Source organism: Rutidosis leptorrhynchoides, chromosome 11 (assembly GCF_046630445.1).
Source record: "Rutidosis leptorrhynchoides isolate AG116_Rl617_1_P2 chromosome 11, CSIRO_AGI_Rlap_v1, whole genome shotgun sequence".
NCBI classification, from domain to species: domain Eukaryota; kingdom Viridiplantae; phylum Streptophyta; class Magnoliopsida; order Asterales; family Asteraceae; genus Rutidosis; species Rutidosis leptorrhynchoides.
In genome coordinates, this window is record NC_092343.1 from 371,303,262 (window position 1) to 371,319,802 (window position 16,541).

At 33.3% G+C, this 16,541-nt stretch overlaps 2 protein-coding genes across 2 annotated transcripts; one reads left to right on the top strand and one right to left on the bottom strand.

The window, feature by feature from the left end:
* Window positions 1-7,117: 7,117 nt before the first annotated feature.
* LOC139875939 (WAT1-related protein At2g37460-like) lies at window positions 7,118-10,728 on the top strand. The gene is made up of 7 exons (XM_071863236.1): window positions 7,118-7,356; window positions 7,462-7,524; window positions 7,614-7,730; window positions 8,371-8,611; window positions 8,928-9,089; window positions 9,763-9,914; window positions 10,506-10,728. The coding sequence occupies exons 1-7, from the start codon at window positions 7,145-7,147 to the stop codon at window positions 10,726-10,728; spliced, it is 1,170 nt and encodes a 389-aa protein (XP_071719337.1). The 5' UTR covers window positions 7,118-7,144.
* A 491-nt stretch (window positions 10,729-11,219) lies between these two features.
* On the bottom strand, window positions 11,220-13,854 carry LOC139875941 (uncharacterized). The gene is made up of 4 exons (XM_071863237.1): window positions 12,940-13,854; window positions 11,671-11,739; window positions 11,380-11,578; window positions 11,220-11,290 (listed from the first exon to the last, which is right to left on the bottom strand). The coding sequence occupies exons 1-4, from the start codon at window positions 13,852-13,854 to the stop codon at window positions 11,220-11,222; spliced, it is 1,254 nt and encodes a 417-aa protein (XP_071719338.1).
* Window positions 13,855-16,541: the final 2,687 nt, after the last annotated feature.

The window sequence follows — 16,541 nt, forward strand, 5'->3', positions numbered from 1 at the left end:
GCAGAAGTACCCGCATTTGTTCTCAAATGTTGAGTCAACCCCTGCACCTGCTTAAATTTCGGGACGAAATTTCCGTAACGGGAAGGTACTGTCACGACCCGACTTTTTCCGTTATCTTTTGCCGTTAATTATTTAACGACCGTTAATTGTTATTCGTGCCACGTCATTTTTATGATCTATATTATTATTTTATAGTAATATATTAATTATTATGTGTTATATGAATATTTGTATTCATATTTTAAACTATACGTTTCTACGTGTCGCGGATTTACATCCGGCGAATCTTTTCGATTTTCAAACCAACGGTCGAGCTTTCGGGATTTTTAAATCCTAAACATTTTAAATATGATATTTTAAGATCATATTATTATAAGGTGTATTTATATTTATTTTTCGTCGCGCGTTTGTTATCTTTCCGGATTTTTAATCGCGTAAGTGCGTTTTCGCGTTTCGGGATTCGTTCGGGCTTTCGGGCCACAAGGAAATTATCAGTTAATAAAATTTGGGCCATGGGGCCCACCCCCATAACCAATTCGGCCGAACCCTTTGTAAGGGGGGGAGTGCTTTATTTTTTTTCATTTACTACTTCATTTAAAAATTCCATTTTTTTTTTCACAAACCCTTATCCCTTTTTGCTCTCCTTTTCTTCCTCCCTCCCCATTATTGCCGTCCCCCATATCAACCATCATCATCATCACCATCAATTGAAAGCTAGCTTGGATCATCAATTAAAGTGCATCAACGCGTTCCTCATTCCGTTCTTTACGCGATTATACTTGTTGATTCTTGATTAGGGTATAAACCCTAACCCTAACTTTTTGATTTTTCTTATATTTTACTGTTTTTATATGTTATATTAATAGTATGATGCTTACATGTTATTGTATTGTTGATTATATGCGTAGAATTGCTCATTAATTCATGTTTTCGGTTTGATAATATTGGGACAGCAGCTTGTTCGTTGTTTTCTGTAAATATAACTGATATAAATGTGAAATTAAAGTGTTTAGATGAGTTCCTCTCATCAAGACATTAATTTTAGACTCCGGATTCATGTCGTTTCGATTCCCGGAGCTTAAGATATGATTAAAATGGTGTTTTGTAAAGATTAAATGGTGAAAACGAATTGGTTCAGTTATGGTCCGACTTTGTGACCATTTTTTTTTTGGAGTCTTTAGGGTGTACTAGTGTGTTAGGGTTGATGATGGGATGAACTTTCATGTTCGGGTCATCGAAATCCGAGCCACGGATCACCCGTTATGACTAAAATACGTTTTTGAGCGGATTAAAGGTACAAACTGATTTAGAGCTGTAAGTCACGACTTGGTGACTGTTCTTGGGATGTTCTTGAGCACACTAATGTGTCGGGTGGGTTGGTTAGGCGAAGATATATATAAGGCTCGCCGAAAACTGATTCCCGGGGCTCAAGTTATGACCCGATGAACTTTTGAATTAAAACTTATGGTTAAATATTAAAACTTATGATAAAAATAATGATTTTCATTATTGATTAATTACTTATGATATAAGAAGTAATTATTATCATTTAAGACTTATGATATATATTTATTATATCATTTAATTATTACTTATGATTTAATTAACATTTTAATTAAACTTATGATTAATAATACTTTTATTATTAATGAAAAATACTTATGATAAGTATTAAATTCATTTTATGAGAATATTATTTTAAGACTTATAATAAAGATTAAATAATTATTTAATTATTATAAGACATAGTTTTATTTAATTATGATTTAATTATTAAATACTTATGATTTAATAATTTTAATTAGAAACTTATGATATGATTAATAATTCATTATTAATACTTATGATATGAATTAAAATTTATTATTAATTAATAATACTTATATTATGACTAATATTTAATTAATTAATTAAATACTTATGTTATATTAATTATATCATTTCAACTTATGTTAACTTTAGTAATTCATTTTAATTTTATTAAACTTATGTTATGACTTAATTATACACTTTTAACTTTAATAAACATTATAGCTTATGTTATTATTATAACATGCACTTTTAAAATTAATGTTGACTATGTTTGACCAAGGTTGACTTTTGAGTTGACTTTCGGTTGACTTTGACTTTCAGTTGACTTCTGTTGACTTTTTTCCTAACTTAAAACTTTCTAAAAATAGAAACTTTCTAAATTTGGAAACTTTCCAAAAATATAGACTTTCCAAAAATAGAAACTTTCCAAAAATAGAAACTTTCCTAAAATAGAAACTTTTCAAAAATAGAAACTTTCCAAAAATGGAAACCTGCTAAAAATAGAAACTTTCTAAAAATAGAAAGTGTGTGTCCGTACGCTGTTCCGATCAAACCGATGCATGTTGAGTATTGTTCTATGTCTACTTGCAACATGTACAATAGCTATCATACTAAGACTTGACCTAAGTTAGTTATTTATATCGACCTGCTTTATTTATAGGTCGGCGTTGTGATCATTCATGATCACTTTACTTCATTTGCTGTTCGCATAATTGTGTGGTTACTTCGTTTGCTAATAAGGTGAGTTATAGTCCCATTTTTATATTTTAAATCTTTTGGGATGAGAATACATGCAATTTATTTTATATTCTGGACACAAGTGAAAGTTGGTTTAAATTATTCATTGTGAGTTGAACAAAAATATTCCCTAGTCTGGTAACTGTAATCACTGGTTTCTACTGGTGAACGCGAATCCTATGGATAGATCTATCGGGTTTGACAACCCCATTTCGAGCTAGTCGCGCTAGCAATTTGTTATCAGAATGTTTAGTACTTCGTATTTTGTTGTAGATACACTTGTTCGGTGTATATTATTTATTGTGTTTGGCAAGGGTAAATAAAGGGTTAAGTGGTTACCAGGTGGCTCACGGAAAATGGAATAATGTTTTATTATATGTTTTCTAGCATATAATTTGGTGGTTTAAAAAGGACTTTTATGTTTTTAAACATAAATTTTTATTGTTTAAATTAAATATTGTTTGCAATATTAAACCTATAATTCACTCAACATTTTTGTTGACAGTTACTCGCATGTTTTATTCTCAGGTTCATGATTGATTGCTTCCGCTGTGCTTAGAGAGTCTGCATATTTATGATGGCAGCTTTTGTTAAACATTAACTTGCATTCTATTTTGTTACATTAAATAGTGGTTGTTTGTTGACTTTATTTTGGTCAACTTTTGGTTAAAGTATTATTGTATAGTTTTTCTAAACTTATACATTTTAGTAGATTCCTTTATAGGAATTCATTTTTAAATAAAGAATGCAAGGTTGTTTTATTAAATTCATATAGAGTTTCGATCAAGCTGTGGGACCAAGTGACGGAGCCGTTAAGTGTTTTGACGGGGTCGTCACATCATGTATGCCTCATATTAATACATATGCTTGCTTGCTTTATTCAGAAAAAAGAAAATTATAAAGTACCACTAAATATGTATAAAATACTACTAAATATTACAAAATATTATCATAGGACCTCATATGTTTTAAAATTTATGATTTATAGTATTCCATAAGCCATTAAAATTCATCATTATTTTATAGTATGAGACCCCTTTAAATTTTGATATTATACTCGCCGGCTAATATTAATAGACATTTTTCATCTAAACACCAATAAATATACTTCAAACACCAATAAATATACTTTAAAGATTGTAATGTACGATAGTGTGAAGCATTAAATAGTAGTGATGAGCAAAAATATCAAAAAACCAAAACTGTAATGATACTGTACTAGTACCAGTAGCGAAAATTCAGACTGATAGATTTGAGTATCAGTATCGCTTTCGCTTTCTAGTTTACACATAAAGTGATTTCAGTACTATGCAGTTTGGTACCTATTCGGTACCGATAATCCCGATGAAAACCGAAATACAAAATAAATGTAACGGCTTTGAGTTTTATGTCATATGGTTCATGTTAAGAAAAATATATAACGTAAAAAAAAAATTAATTTATTTTCACATTCGAGATAAAAACATATAGCTTGAATGTTCAGAATTTTGTTAAAAAGCTTTACTAGTCCTTCCCTTTCCTTATTATTATTTTTTTGTAAGGAAAGTTGTTGACATCAAATACTCTTATTTGTCACATACATACGCGCTTTCGGGCGAACCACTGAAACGTCCACACCCTCATCGGGGTGAACCACTGAACCCAGTAGGGTGGGTTCCTTTGCTTTCCTTATTACTTATTACTATCAGACAAGTCTTCACTTATCACATTCGAGAGATATTATGTGGTGGACTTGAAACGTCCACACCCTCATCGGGGTGAACCACTGAACCAGTAGGGTGGGTTCCTTTGCTTTCCTTATTACTTATTACTATTAGACAAGTCTTCACTTATCACATTCGAGAGATATTATGTGGTGGACGTATGAACTTATAACTACCGAATGAAATATGCAATATGTACATATTAATGAGGTAACAACAGTTGTACGGGAATTAAAGGGTTAGTTTAGCTACTTTAAGACTTTTGAGCCAAGTTAATGAGTTAACAACGACTAAGAAAACCGATACCAATACCGGTACATGTATCAATTTTTGAAATGGTATTCGAGAAAGGATTTGGTCTTATTTAGTACCGGTACTATACAGTTCGGATCGGTTCAGTACGTTATTGATACGGATATCATATCCCTATTAAATATTGTAGGCTAGAATGGTAATGTAAGAATCACCTTTTTTTTTTATCCTAACTAATATTTAGTTAGGATCATGGTGTTAAAATATGAGAAATGTTACACTTCAAAAAAAATAAAAATAAAAAAATACATACATACATACATACATGCATGCATGCATGCAGAATGATATACCAACCAAATCAAGGTAAGTCCTGAAGTTACTTATTAATGGTGTATCTTATAGGCTACACGCATAAAAACATCATTTTTATACAAAAGAAATGCTCGAAAAGCATAAAAGACAGTAATAATTGCATATTTTATCAATTAGCCGTCCAGCATTTTGCGAATTGTACCAGGCCGCTCAGCGTCATGCGTAAGCCCTGTAGGCAGCTTCCATGCTTAAGCCCTTGAATAGGAGCGTGAGCGACACACATGCCACGTCAGCCCAAGCCCAAGTCGGTTGCGGATATTTCGCATAATTGAATTAATCAGCATCTGACACGTGTTTCCGAGAATTACGGAGGATCTGCTATAAATAGACTCTCTGGGTCACCACATTTAACAGTTCAGTCACTTGTGGTAGAGAACACACTTTCTCTCTCACACGGTACTTTCTGACTCTAGAACTCCACCGCTTAGCAACAATACACTAGACAGATCAACTCACAGTTTGGTCCTAGAAGATTGATAAGGCCACCCCCACGGAGATCTCGTCCGTGTTCCGGGTCTGCAGGGATCTTATCCCGAGGGCAAACATCAGTCGGAAACACATCTCATCACGCTGAGCAGTTATAGTATTGTACTGATACCTTTTAGCCGCTAGACGGAAAATAGTACCAACACTTATCGTTAATGCAAGACGGTAAAGGTCACTTATGTTAAATGATACAACTATATTAACGTATATACTTCTTCAAATTGTACATTTGTACATTGTACATTATAAGAAAGAAGTATGGCCGATTGTATACTTGTAGAATTAGTCCTACTAATCCCATTTTCATACATATCAATTGTTAGATATCAGTCCACTTTGAAATATATAGGAATACAACACATTTAGCATCTATCCATTGCAATTTTTTCCTATTGTTAGTGTCACGCCTAAAGTTATAACTCTAACCACACTTGAAAACTAGCGCACTAACACCGATGTCTAGTGTCGCATATATGCAGGCCCTCCATACACGTCCAAGATTTACTAATTCTTACCAAACATAACTTGCCCTTAAACTCAACTCAACCCGCTTATTTTGTCACCTTAGTGTCAATATTATTACTTGAGCAATATAATTGACAATAGGTGAAACGGGCAAAGGTTTCCTTACAGGGAAACAGCATAACCAACCGCATTATCCACCTAAACTTAATATAAGAATAAATAATTTAAAAGTAGAGGAGAATATATAAAAAATACTCCATTAAAAACACTAAAATACTTCATTGCCCTACACTATCATCTCCCATAAATACCTTTAAAAAAAGAAGTGGTTTTTGAGTCGAAACACAAATTAGTGCATTCATATGCAACATATCACTCTGCATTATTGCCCAATGCCCATCAACAAATTACACCGTATATGACATAACGAAAACATCAAACCCTTAACATATGTTACATAAACGCATCTAAAAGTATAACCTTTTTAGGCCTTTTATAGTCACAGACTCTACAAAACAGCGAAAAATCTTGAGAAAAGGCGTTAATGGGTTAAAAAAAAAAAAATGAAACCTGCAAACGATTACGAAGAATATATACTGTTGATACGAGTGAATCTATGGAACAGAGATACCACTAAAACCAGACAGTAACATTAAAGTAGATTCTTGATTCGAGTTAAAGTTTTTAATGGTGCATTGCTTATGAGGAAAGCATAAATGGCAACTGGTAAATTATAGTTGATTATCCTATACTTCACAGTATGCTTTTGAGTGCCTACTGTTTAAAAATAAGGCCTAGGATGAATTTTAATAATTAAAGGACGACAATAATTATAATGCACAAGTTGTAGATAAGCTAATGTATAATTTCTTACTACAAAGACACCTTTAGTTCCAAAATAGTTGGAGTAGGTTCAAGACGTTCGTACTACAATCGCAACATATTACCATAACAAATTAGATAGGTAAAAAAAAAACTAAGTCATATTGTTAAATTTGACTAGTGTTGAAAGCTTAAAGTACGTTTTTCGTAATCTTTTCCCTGCAAAACAGCCAAAACTAGGGTCAGCCAAAAGGTTATAAATTCTTTTTAAGTAATTTAATGAAATAATATAATTAATTAATATAAGTAATGAATAACAAACTGTGTAATAAAGTGGCAGCAATTTTGCTTTTTAGTGTCGTTTTCAGGGTAAAAGTGGGGATGGTTAAACATGTGATACTACATAATTTCTATATAAATAGACACGAGACGAGCCTATTTGCATACAATTCATACAAGTGTTTTTTTCACCTTGCTACAAATATAGTGAGATGAATAAGTTAACTTTTAGTGAGAGAATGAGTGAATTTTTTAAAAAGGGGAAGCCTTTTTTTGCTGTTATTTTTTTGCAATTTGGGCTTGCAGGAATGGATATTATTTCTAAAGTGGCTCTAAATGAAGGAATGAGCAATTACGTATTCGTTGTTTATCGCCATGCAGCTGCTTTTATCGTCATGGCCCCTTTCGCCATCGTTTTAGACAAGTATTTCACACACACACACACACTCTTATTTATATGTATAAACAATTATACATGTATATATGTATTTCAGTTTTAATTTTTGCTTATTATTATTTTGTGTAACAGGAAAATAAGACCAAAGATGACTATTTCGACTTTTGTCAAGCTTATGGCGCTAGCGCTATTGGAGTAAGTTTGTTTTGAATAACTCTATATAAAGTTCTCGTTATCTAACGTGATTATTAAATAACATTATTAAATAACGATGTTTTATGTAGGCCAGTTATTGATCAGAATCTCTATATTCTGGGGCTAAAGGCCACAACAGCAACATTTGCAGTTTCAATGTGCAATGTTCTTCCGGCTATAACTTTTGTCATAGCCTGCATTCTCAGGTAACAAATTATAATAATAATAATATAATAATTGATAAAAAATAATAATATATAAATGAATAAATAAAGTACTTAACATGCTAGAATGCATGCATACACATGTACATGGCAGGTGTCACCTTATATGTATGATCTACTGTCCAAAAAACCATTCATGCACATTAAACCAATATTCCAGATTGAATCAAAGAGTTCAGCATTCAAATTCACCACCCCTCATCCACCGAATAACAATTTTGACCCTTTTTAAACATATTAATCAAACTATTTGGATTGTGTTTTATCTCAAGTGAAATAGGCTAACACTCATAAAAGGTCTCTTAATAACTATACAATCTTCTTAAAGGTTTTATACAAGAATTTATATCATTATTGTAATACTACAGTTTTTTGCAATCACAATTAACGCATTAAGTGGACAAAAGAGTGTTGGTGGGTCAACCCAACCCCACCGTTTCAACCAAAACCCGTTATGAATCTTTAACCAGCCGACCCATCTTGCCACCTCTAATTCATACAACATCTAACCCCAATGATCAAAAGGCAATTTTAAAGCAATCGGGCGGAAGCATTCGACTTATGATTGACTTTTTGGTGAATAACTATAAAAGTAACGTTGGTCAAATTTGATTGACATTAGGCTTGAGGTGGTCAACCTAAAGTGTATACGCAGCCAAGCGAAAGTAATTGGGACACTTACAACAGTTGCAGGAGCAATGCTTATGACGCTAGTTAAAGGCCCAATGATCGAGTTATTTTGGACAAAAGGAAAAACTAATAGTAACGTGGTACATAATGGGGTCGATCTCCATCATTCACTCAAGGGTGCGTTTATGATCACGGTTGGATGCTTCAGTTGGTCTTGTTTCATGGTTTTGCAAGTAAGAATAATATAATACTCTTAATAGGAATGAAAAGTTAAGTACTCCCTCTCATTTTAATCTTAAAAGTCTTTCTTTCACAACTTTGACTTTAAATATTTTTATTTGTGATGAAATTTATATGAATGGGTTGAAACGTGCTTTTATTGGTATAATTTTCATCAAATATTATATAACACACAGATATTTAAAGTCAAAGTTAGAAAAGAAAGACTTTAGAAGTCAAACTGGAACATTAATTTTGGGACGGAGGGAGTATAATTAACCTCTTATAATATGAATCATGAATGTGTGTTTTTTATTATGTAATATGTAGGCAATTACACTAAAGTCTTATCCGGCTGAACTATCATTAACCGCTTGGATATGTTTGTTGGGAACGGTTGAAGGCGCAATAGTGGCTCTTGTGATGGAAAGGGGGAATACGGCAGTTTGGGCTATAAAGTGGGACACCACCCTTTTAGCGACACTTTACAGCGTATGGAACTCTAATATGCATCGGTCAAACTCGGTCAAATTCAGTCAAAACTCGGTCAAACTCAGCCAAAACTCGAGATTACTCGGAAAATCGGTCAAACCTCGGCCAACAAAAAAGTCAAAACTCAGTCATATCTGGTCAAAATCGGTCAAAGTCAAACTTAGTCAACATTCCAAGTACTCCCCGATTAGCTAATTTTACAACCTTGCTTATAGTCAAACACAGACAGACTGCCCCCATAATAGTCCTCCCTTCATATATCAGATATACAATTTACATGTGCTAAAAAGAAAAACAATATAAACAGATGACTTGAGGTGGCATTTTTCTTATAACAACTTTTTTCAGGTTAAGGTTAAAATATGTCAAGACGGTTAAATAAAAGGGAAAGTCAAAAAGAAAGTAATCAAACTCGTCGAAATTTGCCTAGACTTTAACGTAAATAACCTCCTGAATTCAGTATTGGTAAAACAAGACAATCATATTTAACAGACTTATTACTTTTACTAAAATTTAGTGTGTTTGTCAGATAGTGTTTTGCAACACAACCTGTTTCAACTTGTATCAATGAACTACCGAATTTGACCCACCCTTTTGCTAGCTGTATTAACAGCTATAGACAAACAAGTTTCTTTAGGCCTATTAACCCTAACTTTATTCACGTTTTATGCAGGGCATAATATGCTCAGGTCTCGCTTACTACATTCAAGGTATAATAATGAAAGAAAGAGGTCCTGTTTTTGTGACTGCATTTAATCCACTAAGCATGATAATTGTAGCGATTATTGGTTCGATTATTCTAGCAGAACAAACATATCTAGGAAGGTAAGAACAATCAACACTTCTCAATTCTTACCAGTGTTGCAGAACTCAGAATTACTCGGCGAGTACTCGGTCAAACTTGGTCAAACCTCGTCAAACTCGGTCAAATCTTGGAATTACTAGAAAAAATCAGTCAACATTGGTCATAACTCGGTCAAACTTGGTCAAACATGGTCAAACTCGGTCAAACACAGCCAAAACTCGGAAAATCGGTCAAATCTAGAAATCACTCGAAAAATCAGTCAACATTGGTCAAAACTCGGTCTAACTTGGTCAAACCTGGTCAAACTCGGCCAAAAATTGGAAAATCCGTCAAACACTACTAAAAAAAAGTCAACATTGGTCAAACCTGGTCAAAATCGGTTAAACTCGGCCAAAAGTCGGTAAATCGGTCAAATCTTGGAATTACTCGAAAAATCAGTCAACATTGGTCAAAACTCGGTCAAAAAACCGGCTAAAGTCAAACTTAGTCAACATACGAGTACTCCCCGAGTTGCCGATTACTCTCCAAACAAAGATTTCTACAACCTTGAATCTTAACCACAAACATGAACACAAAAATTGACCAGTAATATATTTTTATTTTTATTACAGGGTTCTTGGAGCACTTGTTATAGTTGCTGGACTATATCTTGTTGTCTGGGGTAAAAGCAAAGATCACAAACTTTCATCCGTTATAATTGGCGAAGAACAAATAGTACCGGAAAAGAAAATTATAGACAAAGTTTCAGAAGAAAACTGTTGTCATGAAGTTATCACCATTAAAGCAACAAATGGAGTCTTGGATAAACACAATCAGACAGCTGATCTAAGCTAAGAGTACATGTCAAGCTCCACACATTCTATCTACTAATTAATCTTAATTAGCAAGACTTTAACCTTTATGTAAGAGAAAGTAAGCTCTTCTTATAAAAAATAGGTTTTTCGGACCATTAATTATTAACCTACTTAATGTTTTAAAAGTTATTGAAGTCTACAAGTGATGCTACCATTTTTAGAGGTGGCAATTTCAACCTGATTGCTTATGAACGAGTCAATTTGGTTTTTGATAATACCTAACGGGTTAAACATGTTAAAGATTTCCAAAAGTGATATAAGTACATAGAACGTCCAAATTCGGTTTTAATAAAATTTTATGTCTTATAGTTATAAAACCGTTTTCATGATCACATGCAACCCATTAGCCATCTTAACATATAGACATTGCTAATAATAACTAAGAGGTTAATTTGCTATTAATAACTGTCCTAAACATTATGTGTAAGTTCATGCATGAATCAGTATTTGTACCTTAACGAAAGCAAGTCTCTAAGACACAATTGTTCTTTCTTCCTTCCCATATATCCGATGAAGTTCACGAGTAGCAGCAAGAAACGAATCTGAAAATATAAAAAAAAAGATTAAAAATTTATATAAAAAAAGGGATCTGAAAAATGTCATGTAGAAAATACTTTAACAAATTTTGCACCTTTCCACATTAGAAACGATTTTTGGTTGATAGGCGAACCAGTAATTGTCTGAATAACATCAAACAACACATTCTGAGGCGTGTTCCTCAGCTCTTGAACAACACCATAGATTGTCTTTCCATTATCAAAGTAAATATGATTATTTGGATGCTTTGTTTTGCAACCAGCATGACGCTCAAACTCGAAAGCATTAATAGCCTTAAAAAAATGTCAAATACCAGGTTGTTAGGTGAATAAAACGGTTTCAAAAATGTTTTACAAAAGAAAAAGATTATATGCAATAAACTAACCTTTGAAAAAGTACATGACTGACAACCACAAAGGTAGAATGCACCCTTAATGACACCACGCAGCTCCTTCTACCATCCATATGAATAGTTAAACATGATCAGAATCTAATCCGTTTTGACCCGAACCCATTTAATTTTTGACCCAACCCGACCCATCTCGACCCGTTTGTCAGGTATAGATCGGATACATATATTGAGTGTTGCAGAACTTGGAATTACTCGGCGAGTACTCGGTCAAAATTTCTCAAACTTGGTTAAACTCGAGATTACTCAAAAAATCGGTTGAAACCCGGCCAAAACTCAAGATTTCTTGGAAAATAGTCAGAAAACGGTCAAAATCGGTCAAACTTGGTCAAACGCAGTCAAAACTCTGTCAAACTCCGCCAAAACTTGGGATTACTTAAAAAATCGGCCAAATCTCGTGTTTTCTCAGAAAATCTGTTATAACTCGGTCATAATTGGTCAAAAATGGTCAAAACTGGTCAAACTAGGTCAAAATTCGGAATTACACAAAATCGGTCAAAACTCAGCCAAAACTCGCGGTCGAAATTGATCAAACTTGGCCAAACTCGTTCAGACTTGGGATTACTCAAAAAATCGGTTGAAACCCGGACACAACTCAAGATTTATTGAAGAATAGTCAGAAAACGGTCAAAATCGGACATACTCGGTCAAAACTCTGTCAAACTCGGCCAAAACTCAGGATTACTAAAAAAATCGGCCAAAACTTGTGATTTCTCAGAAAATCTGTCATAACTCAGTCAAAAGTTGTCAAAACTCGGTCAAACTCAGTCAAAACTCAGAATTACACAAAAAATAGTCAAAATTCAGCCAAAACTCGTGATTTCTTGAAAAATTTGTCATAACTCGGTCAAAATTGGTCAAAACATGTTCATACTCAGTCAAAGTCAAACTTGGTCAAACTCCGTCAAACTCAGCCAAAACTCAGGATTACTAAAAAAATGGGCCAAAACTCGTGATTTCTCAAAAAATCTGTCAAAACTCAATCAAAACTGGTCAAAATCGGTCAAACTCAGAACTACTTAAAAAATCGGTCAAAACCTCAACCAAAACTTGTGATTTCTTGAAAAATTTGTCATAACTCGGTCAAAACTTGGTCAAACTCGGTAAAATTCAAACTTGGTCAACATCCGAGTATTCACCGAGTTGAAAGTCCCAACTAAGTACTCCTCAAATAGAAACTTTTGCAACGTTGGATATAATTAATAACCTAAAAAGAGCTCATGACAGTTAACAGTTAACATCTACCTCTTGTGACCACGCAACGTACTTCACAGAAACACCATCCAACATACCAGTTGACAGCAGACTTCTAACATTTGTCGGGAAATTATTCTGTTGTGTCTTTTTAGTTACTTTCGGGTCCCGTTTCTTTGAAATAGTTTCTGCAGGGGTTGGTATTTGTACACTGTTAACATAAAAATCACGGTTATATTCAGACAATCCCGTCCCTTCTAGTCTTTGAAATGAAGAATGTCCCATTACAAAATCATAATCAAAGTTTTCGGGACGATCATTTAATCCACCAAACGACACCATAGATAAAGCATTATTATTATGTACGTTGAAAGATTGATCCATAACTATGTTACTCGCATCCTCTTTAATAAAAGATTGAGCATTCGTTTCAATACTTTCATTATTATTCCTATAAGCCTCACACATTGGAATATTACTGTTTTCACCCCTGTTGAAAGTATCGGCCTTGATATAACCATCTCCTGTGGAATAAACACTTCCTAAAGTACCAGTAATAAAATCCTCAGTATCTTTGACTTCGTTGACTTTGACTTTTCTAATTCCACCATAACTAATACCTAATTGGGGTTCAAATGTGGAATCAATCTCAAATGGATCAGTAACAACCTTCCTTCCCATACTCAAACTGTCCACGTCATCAAATTCGCTCGTTAATGGTGTTTCATCGCCTATTACAGAATAAAAACTTGTAGAATTTTGATAATAAATATTTGAGTTTAAAAGTGCAGTGAATGAATCGGGATGAACTGCAACAGCCTGTTTCTTGTTTGGATGTAATACTGTTTCAGCACCATTAATGAACCACTGATGAGAACGTTTGGGTTCCGTTATAGAAGAATTAAGGGGAGATGATTGACCGTCACCTAATTTTCTTGAAGGTTTTGGTATCCAGAAGTCATCCATCTGGAAAGACAGAAACAATATCAGATTGATAATAAGTTCAAATTTGGTCAAACTAGGTCAAACTTGGTCAAGCTCGGCCAAAACTTGGGATTAAAAGCACAATATGTTTTGAATAAATATACCAATCATAGAAAGTAAAGAAAAGCTAGTGTGGTTTAAACAAATTAATTTCAAGCATTAGAAAACACAACAATCAACATACACTAACACGTCAACAAAAGTGAACTTCAGCCAACCAATTTAAAAGGTAATCAACCCTAAACATCAAAAATGCATCCTACATTTAACTTCTTATACATCAAAAACATAAATTAAAGCAAAAAATATTATAGAAGTATTAAAATAACATTACGTCAACAAATAGATCATACCGATTACCTATTGCATTGCACTACAAACTCACATTATATAAATCGATAAGCATATTGAACTCAAAACACATATATTATAATCAGGATATAAAAATTGATAAATCAAGCTAACAATATAGTAATTTTAGTAATTTCAGGCATTAAAACACAACAATCAACATATAGTAACAACTAATAAGTCATCAAAAGTTAACTTCAGCCAATCACTACAAAAATGTAATCAAAATTTAATCTAAAAATCAAAATGTAACCTACATTTTTTTTTTTTGAACGGCGATTTTTTGGCATCAGTAGATCATTTATTTCAACGACACTCATCATTTGCACGTAACCCAATCGACGGTACCCGGGAACACATTTACACATCCATTCGAGCAGTGTTCCGGGTAGAGGTCCGTGAACGAATTCGGTAAAACCTCCCTATAGGGTCAATATATACCACCATTATTGGTGTTCAATTGGTTTAAAGAAAATCATGTCATCCCTAAGGATCGAACCCATGACCTCTCCCTATCCCATGACACAAAGTACATGGGGAGAGAACCGTTGGTTATGCCCGCAAGTTCAAATGTAACCTACATTTTACTTCTTTTACTTCAAAAAACATAAAATTAAGTCAATAAAAAGGTCAAACCCTAAGAGATATCAGATCAAACGTTATTACACTGCTAACTCACATTATACAAACTCATAAACACATTGAACTCAAAAAAAGCAAATATTATAAACACATTGAACGAAAAACGCAGATTATATATATCTACACATGCAATGATTTTTACCGATGGTCGTTTTATCTCCGGTAACTAATTTTCCGGTGAGAAATGTACGGAAGGTGATCACGGCGAGATCCAAGTAGCGTAGCGAGGGTTTTGTTTTTTTGTGTGATTTTGCTTATTATTATTTTAATTTTAATTTAGTTTTTGAAAAAAGATCAGAGACGGTCATCTGCACGATTAGAATCTGGATGTATACAGGATTGATCTGGATCGTTGATTTGTTTGATGGACTAACTAATAGACGTTTGTAGGCCTTTGGAGTAAAATGACTTTAGCTGACAAGTTTACTAAGCTTAGTAAATTAAAAGAAAATAACTCAAAAAATTGGACAAGGTAATCTAAGTTCAAGCTTACTATTTAATCTTTTTGCTTGTTTCGTCTTGTCATAAAAACTAACTAAAAATATCATTAAGGCCACATACACTGGTTCAAGATTTTAACACACATTTTACCTGCAACATTAGTGTCACATCAACACAAATACTTGTAAGGATCGCATAGCTCAAACACAATGTCCTGCAATATAAGCCCAAGAGTCCATCCTTTTCTAAAATCAATTGGTGATAGAGAGAGGTTCCAAGTGTCTTATATGCATACATATTTTTCTTTCTACTTCCTATGTGGGACACGCTAACCGATTAACTCCAACAATCACCCCTTAATCGGTTTACTCATGCACTCGTATCATATAAGGTGGCTTTCTATCCCGGACCCGTTCATTTACATCTTGACTTTTCCCGGACACCCGACCTCTTCCCCTGGTCACGTGTAATACCCATAAATTTTAAATATTGAAATTATGAATAAATTAATAATTGTTTATTAATGTTATATATATAACTAGTTGTGGAGCCCTCGCTTCGCGTCGGGGGCTCCGTTTTGAATGCGAGTTAAAAAAAAGTCTTGATCTATTTTGTAAAAAAGAAATTTTTTCGACATCTAACATTGAAAGGTTGTTCCTTTTGTGAAAGTTGCTTCTTTTAGCGTTCGGGTTTTATTTAAAAAAAAAGTTAGTAAAGTGGGGGTTCGATTTGTATTTTAATAAAAGTTAGGGGTTAAGTTTGTGAAATTTGAAAAAAATATACGTATAAAGTGGGAGTTCGATTTCTATTTTAATAAAAGTTAGGGGGTTAAGTTTGTGAAAATTGAATATTAGTAAAAAAAAAAAAAGTTAGTAAAGTGGGGGTTCGATTTGTATTTTAATAAAAGTTAGGGGTTAAGTTTGTGAAATTTGGGAAAAAATATACGTATAAAGTGGGGGGTGCGATTTGTATTTTAATAAGAGTATAAAGTGGGGGTGCGATTTGTATTTTAATAAAAGTTGGGAAAAATATACGTATAAAGTGGGGGTGCGATTTGTATTTTAATAAAAGTTGGGGGTTAAGTTTGCGAAAAGTGAAAAAAGGAATAGTACTATTCATTTGACCTAGAATTTTTTTCGACATGTAACATTGAAGGGTTGTTCCTTTTGTGAAAGTTGCTTCTTTTAGCGTTCGGGTTTTATTTAAAAAAAAAAAAAAAAAGTTAGTAAAGTGGG

Coding starts and splice junctions, on each gene's coding strand:
- LOC139875939 (XM_071863236.1), top strand. CDS start 7,145: ATGAATAAGTTAACTTTTAGTGAGAGAATGAGTGAATTTTTTAAAAAG. Junction 7,357..7,461: donor TTCGCCATCGTTTTAGACAA/GTATTTCACACA, acceptor TTTGTGTAACAG/GAAAATAAGACCAAAGATGA. Junction 9,915..10,505: donor GAACAAACATATCTAGGAAG/GTAAGAACAATC, acceptor TTTTTATTACAG/GGTTCTTGGAGCACTTGTTA.
- LOC139875941 (XM_071863237.1), bottom strand. CDS start 13,854: ATGGATGACTTCTGGATACCAAAACCTTCAAGAAAATTAGGTGACGGT. Junction 11,740..12,939: donor ACGTTGCGTGGTCACAAGAG/GTAGATGTTAAC, acceptor TATGGATGGTAG/AAGGAGCTGCGTGGTGTCAT. Junction 11,579..11,670: donor AGTCATGTACTTTTTCAAAG/GTTAGTTTATTG, acceptor CATTTTTTTAAG/GCTATTAATGCTTTCGAGTT.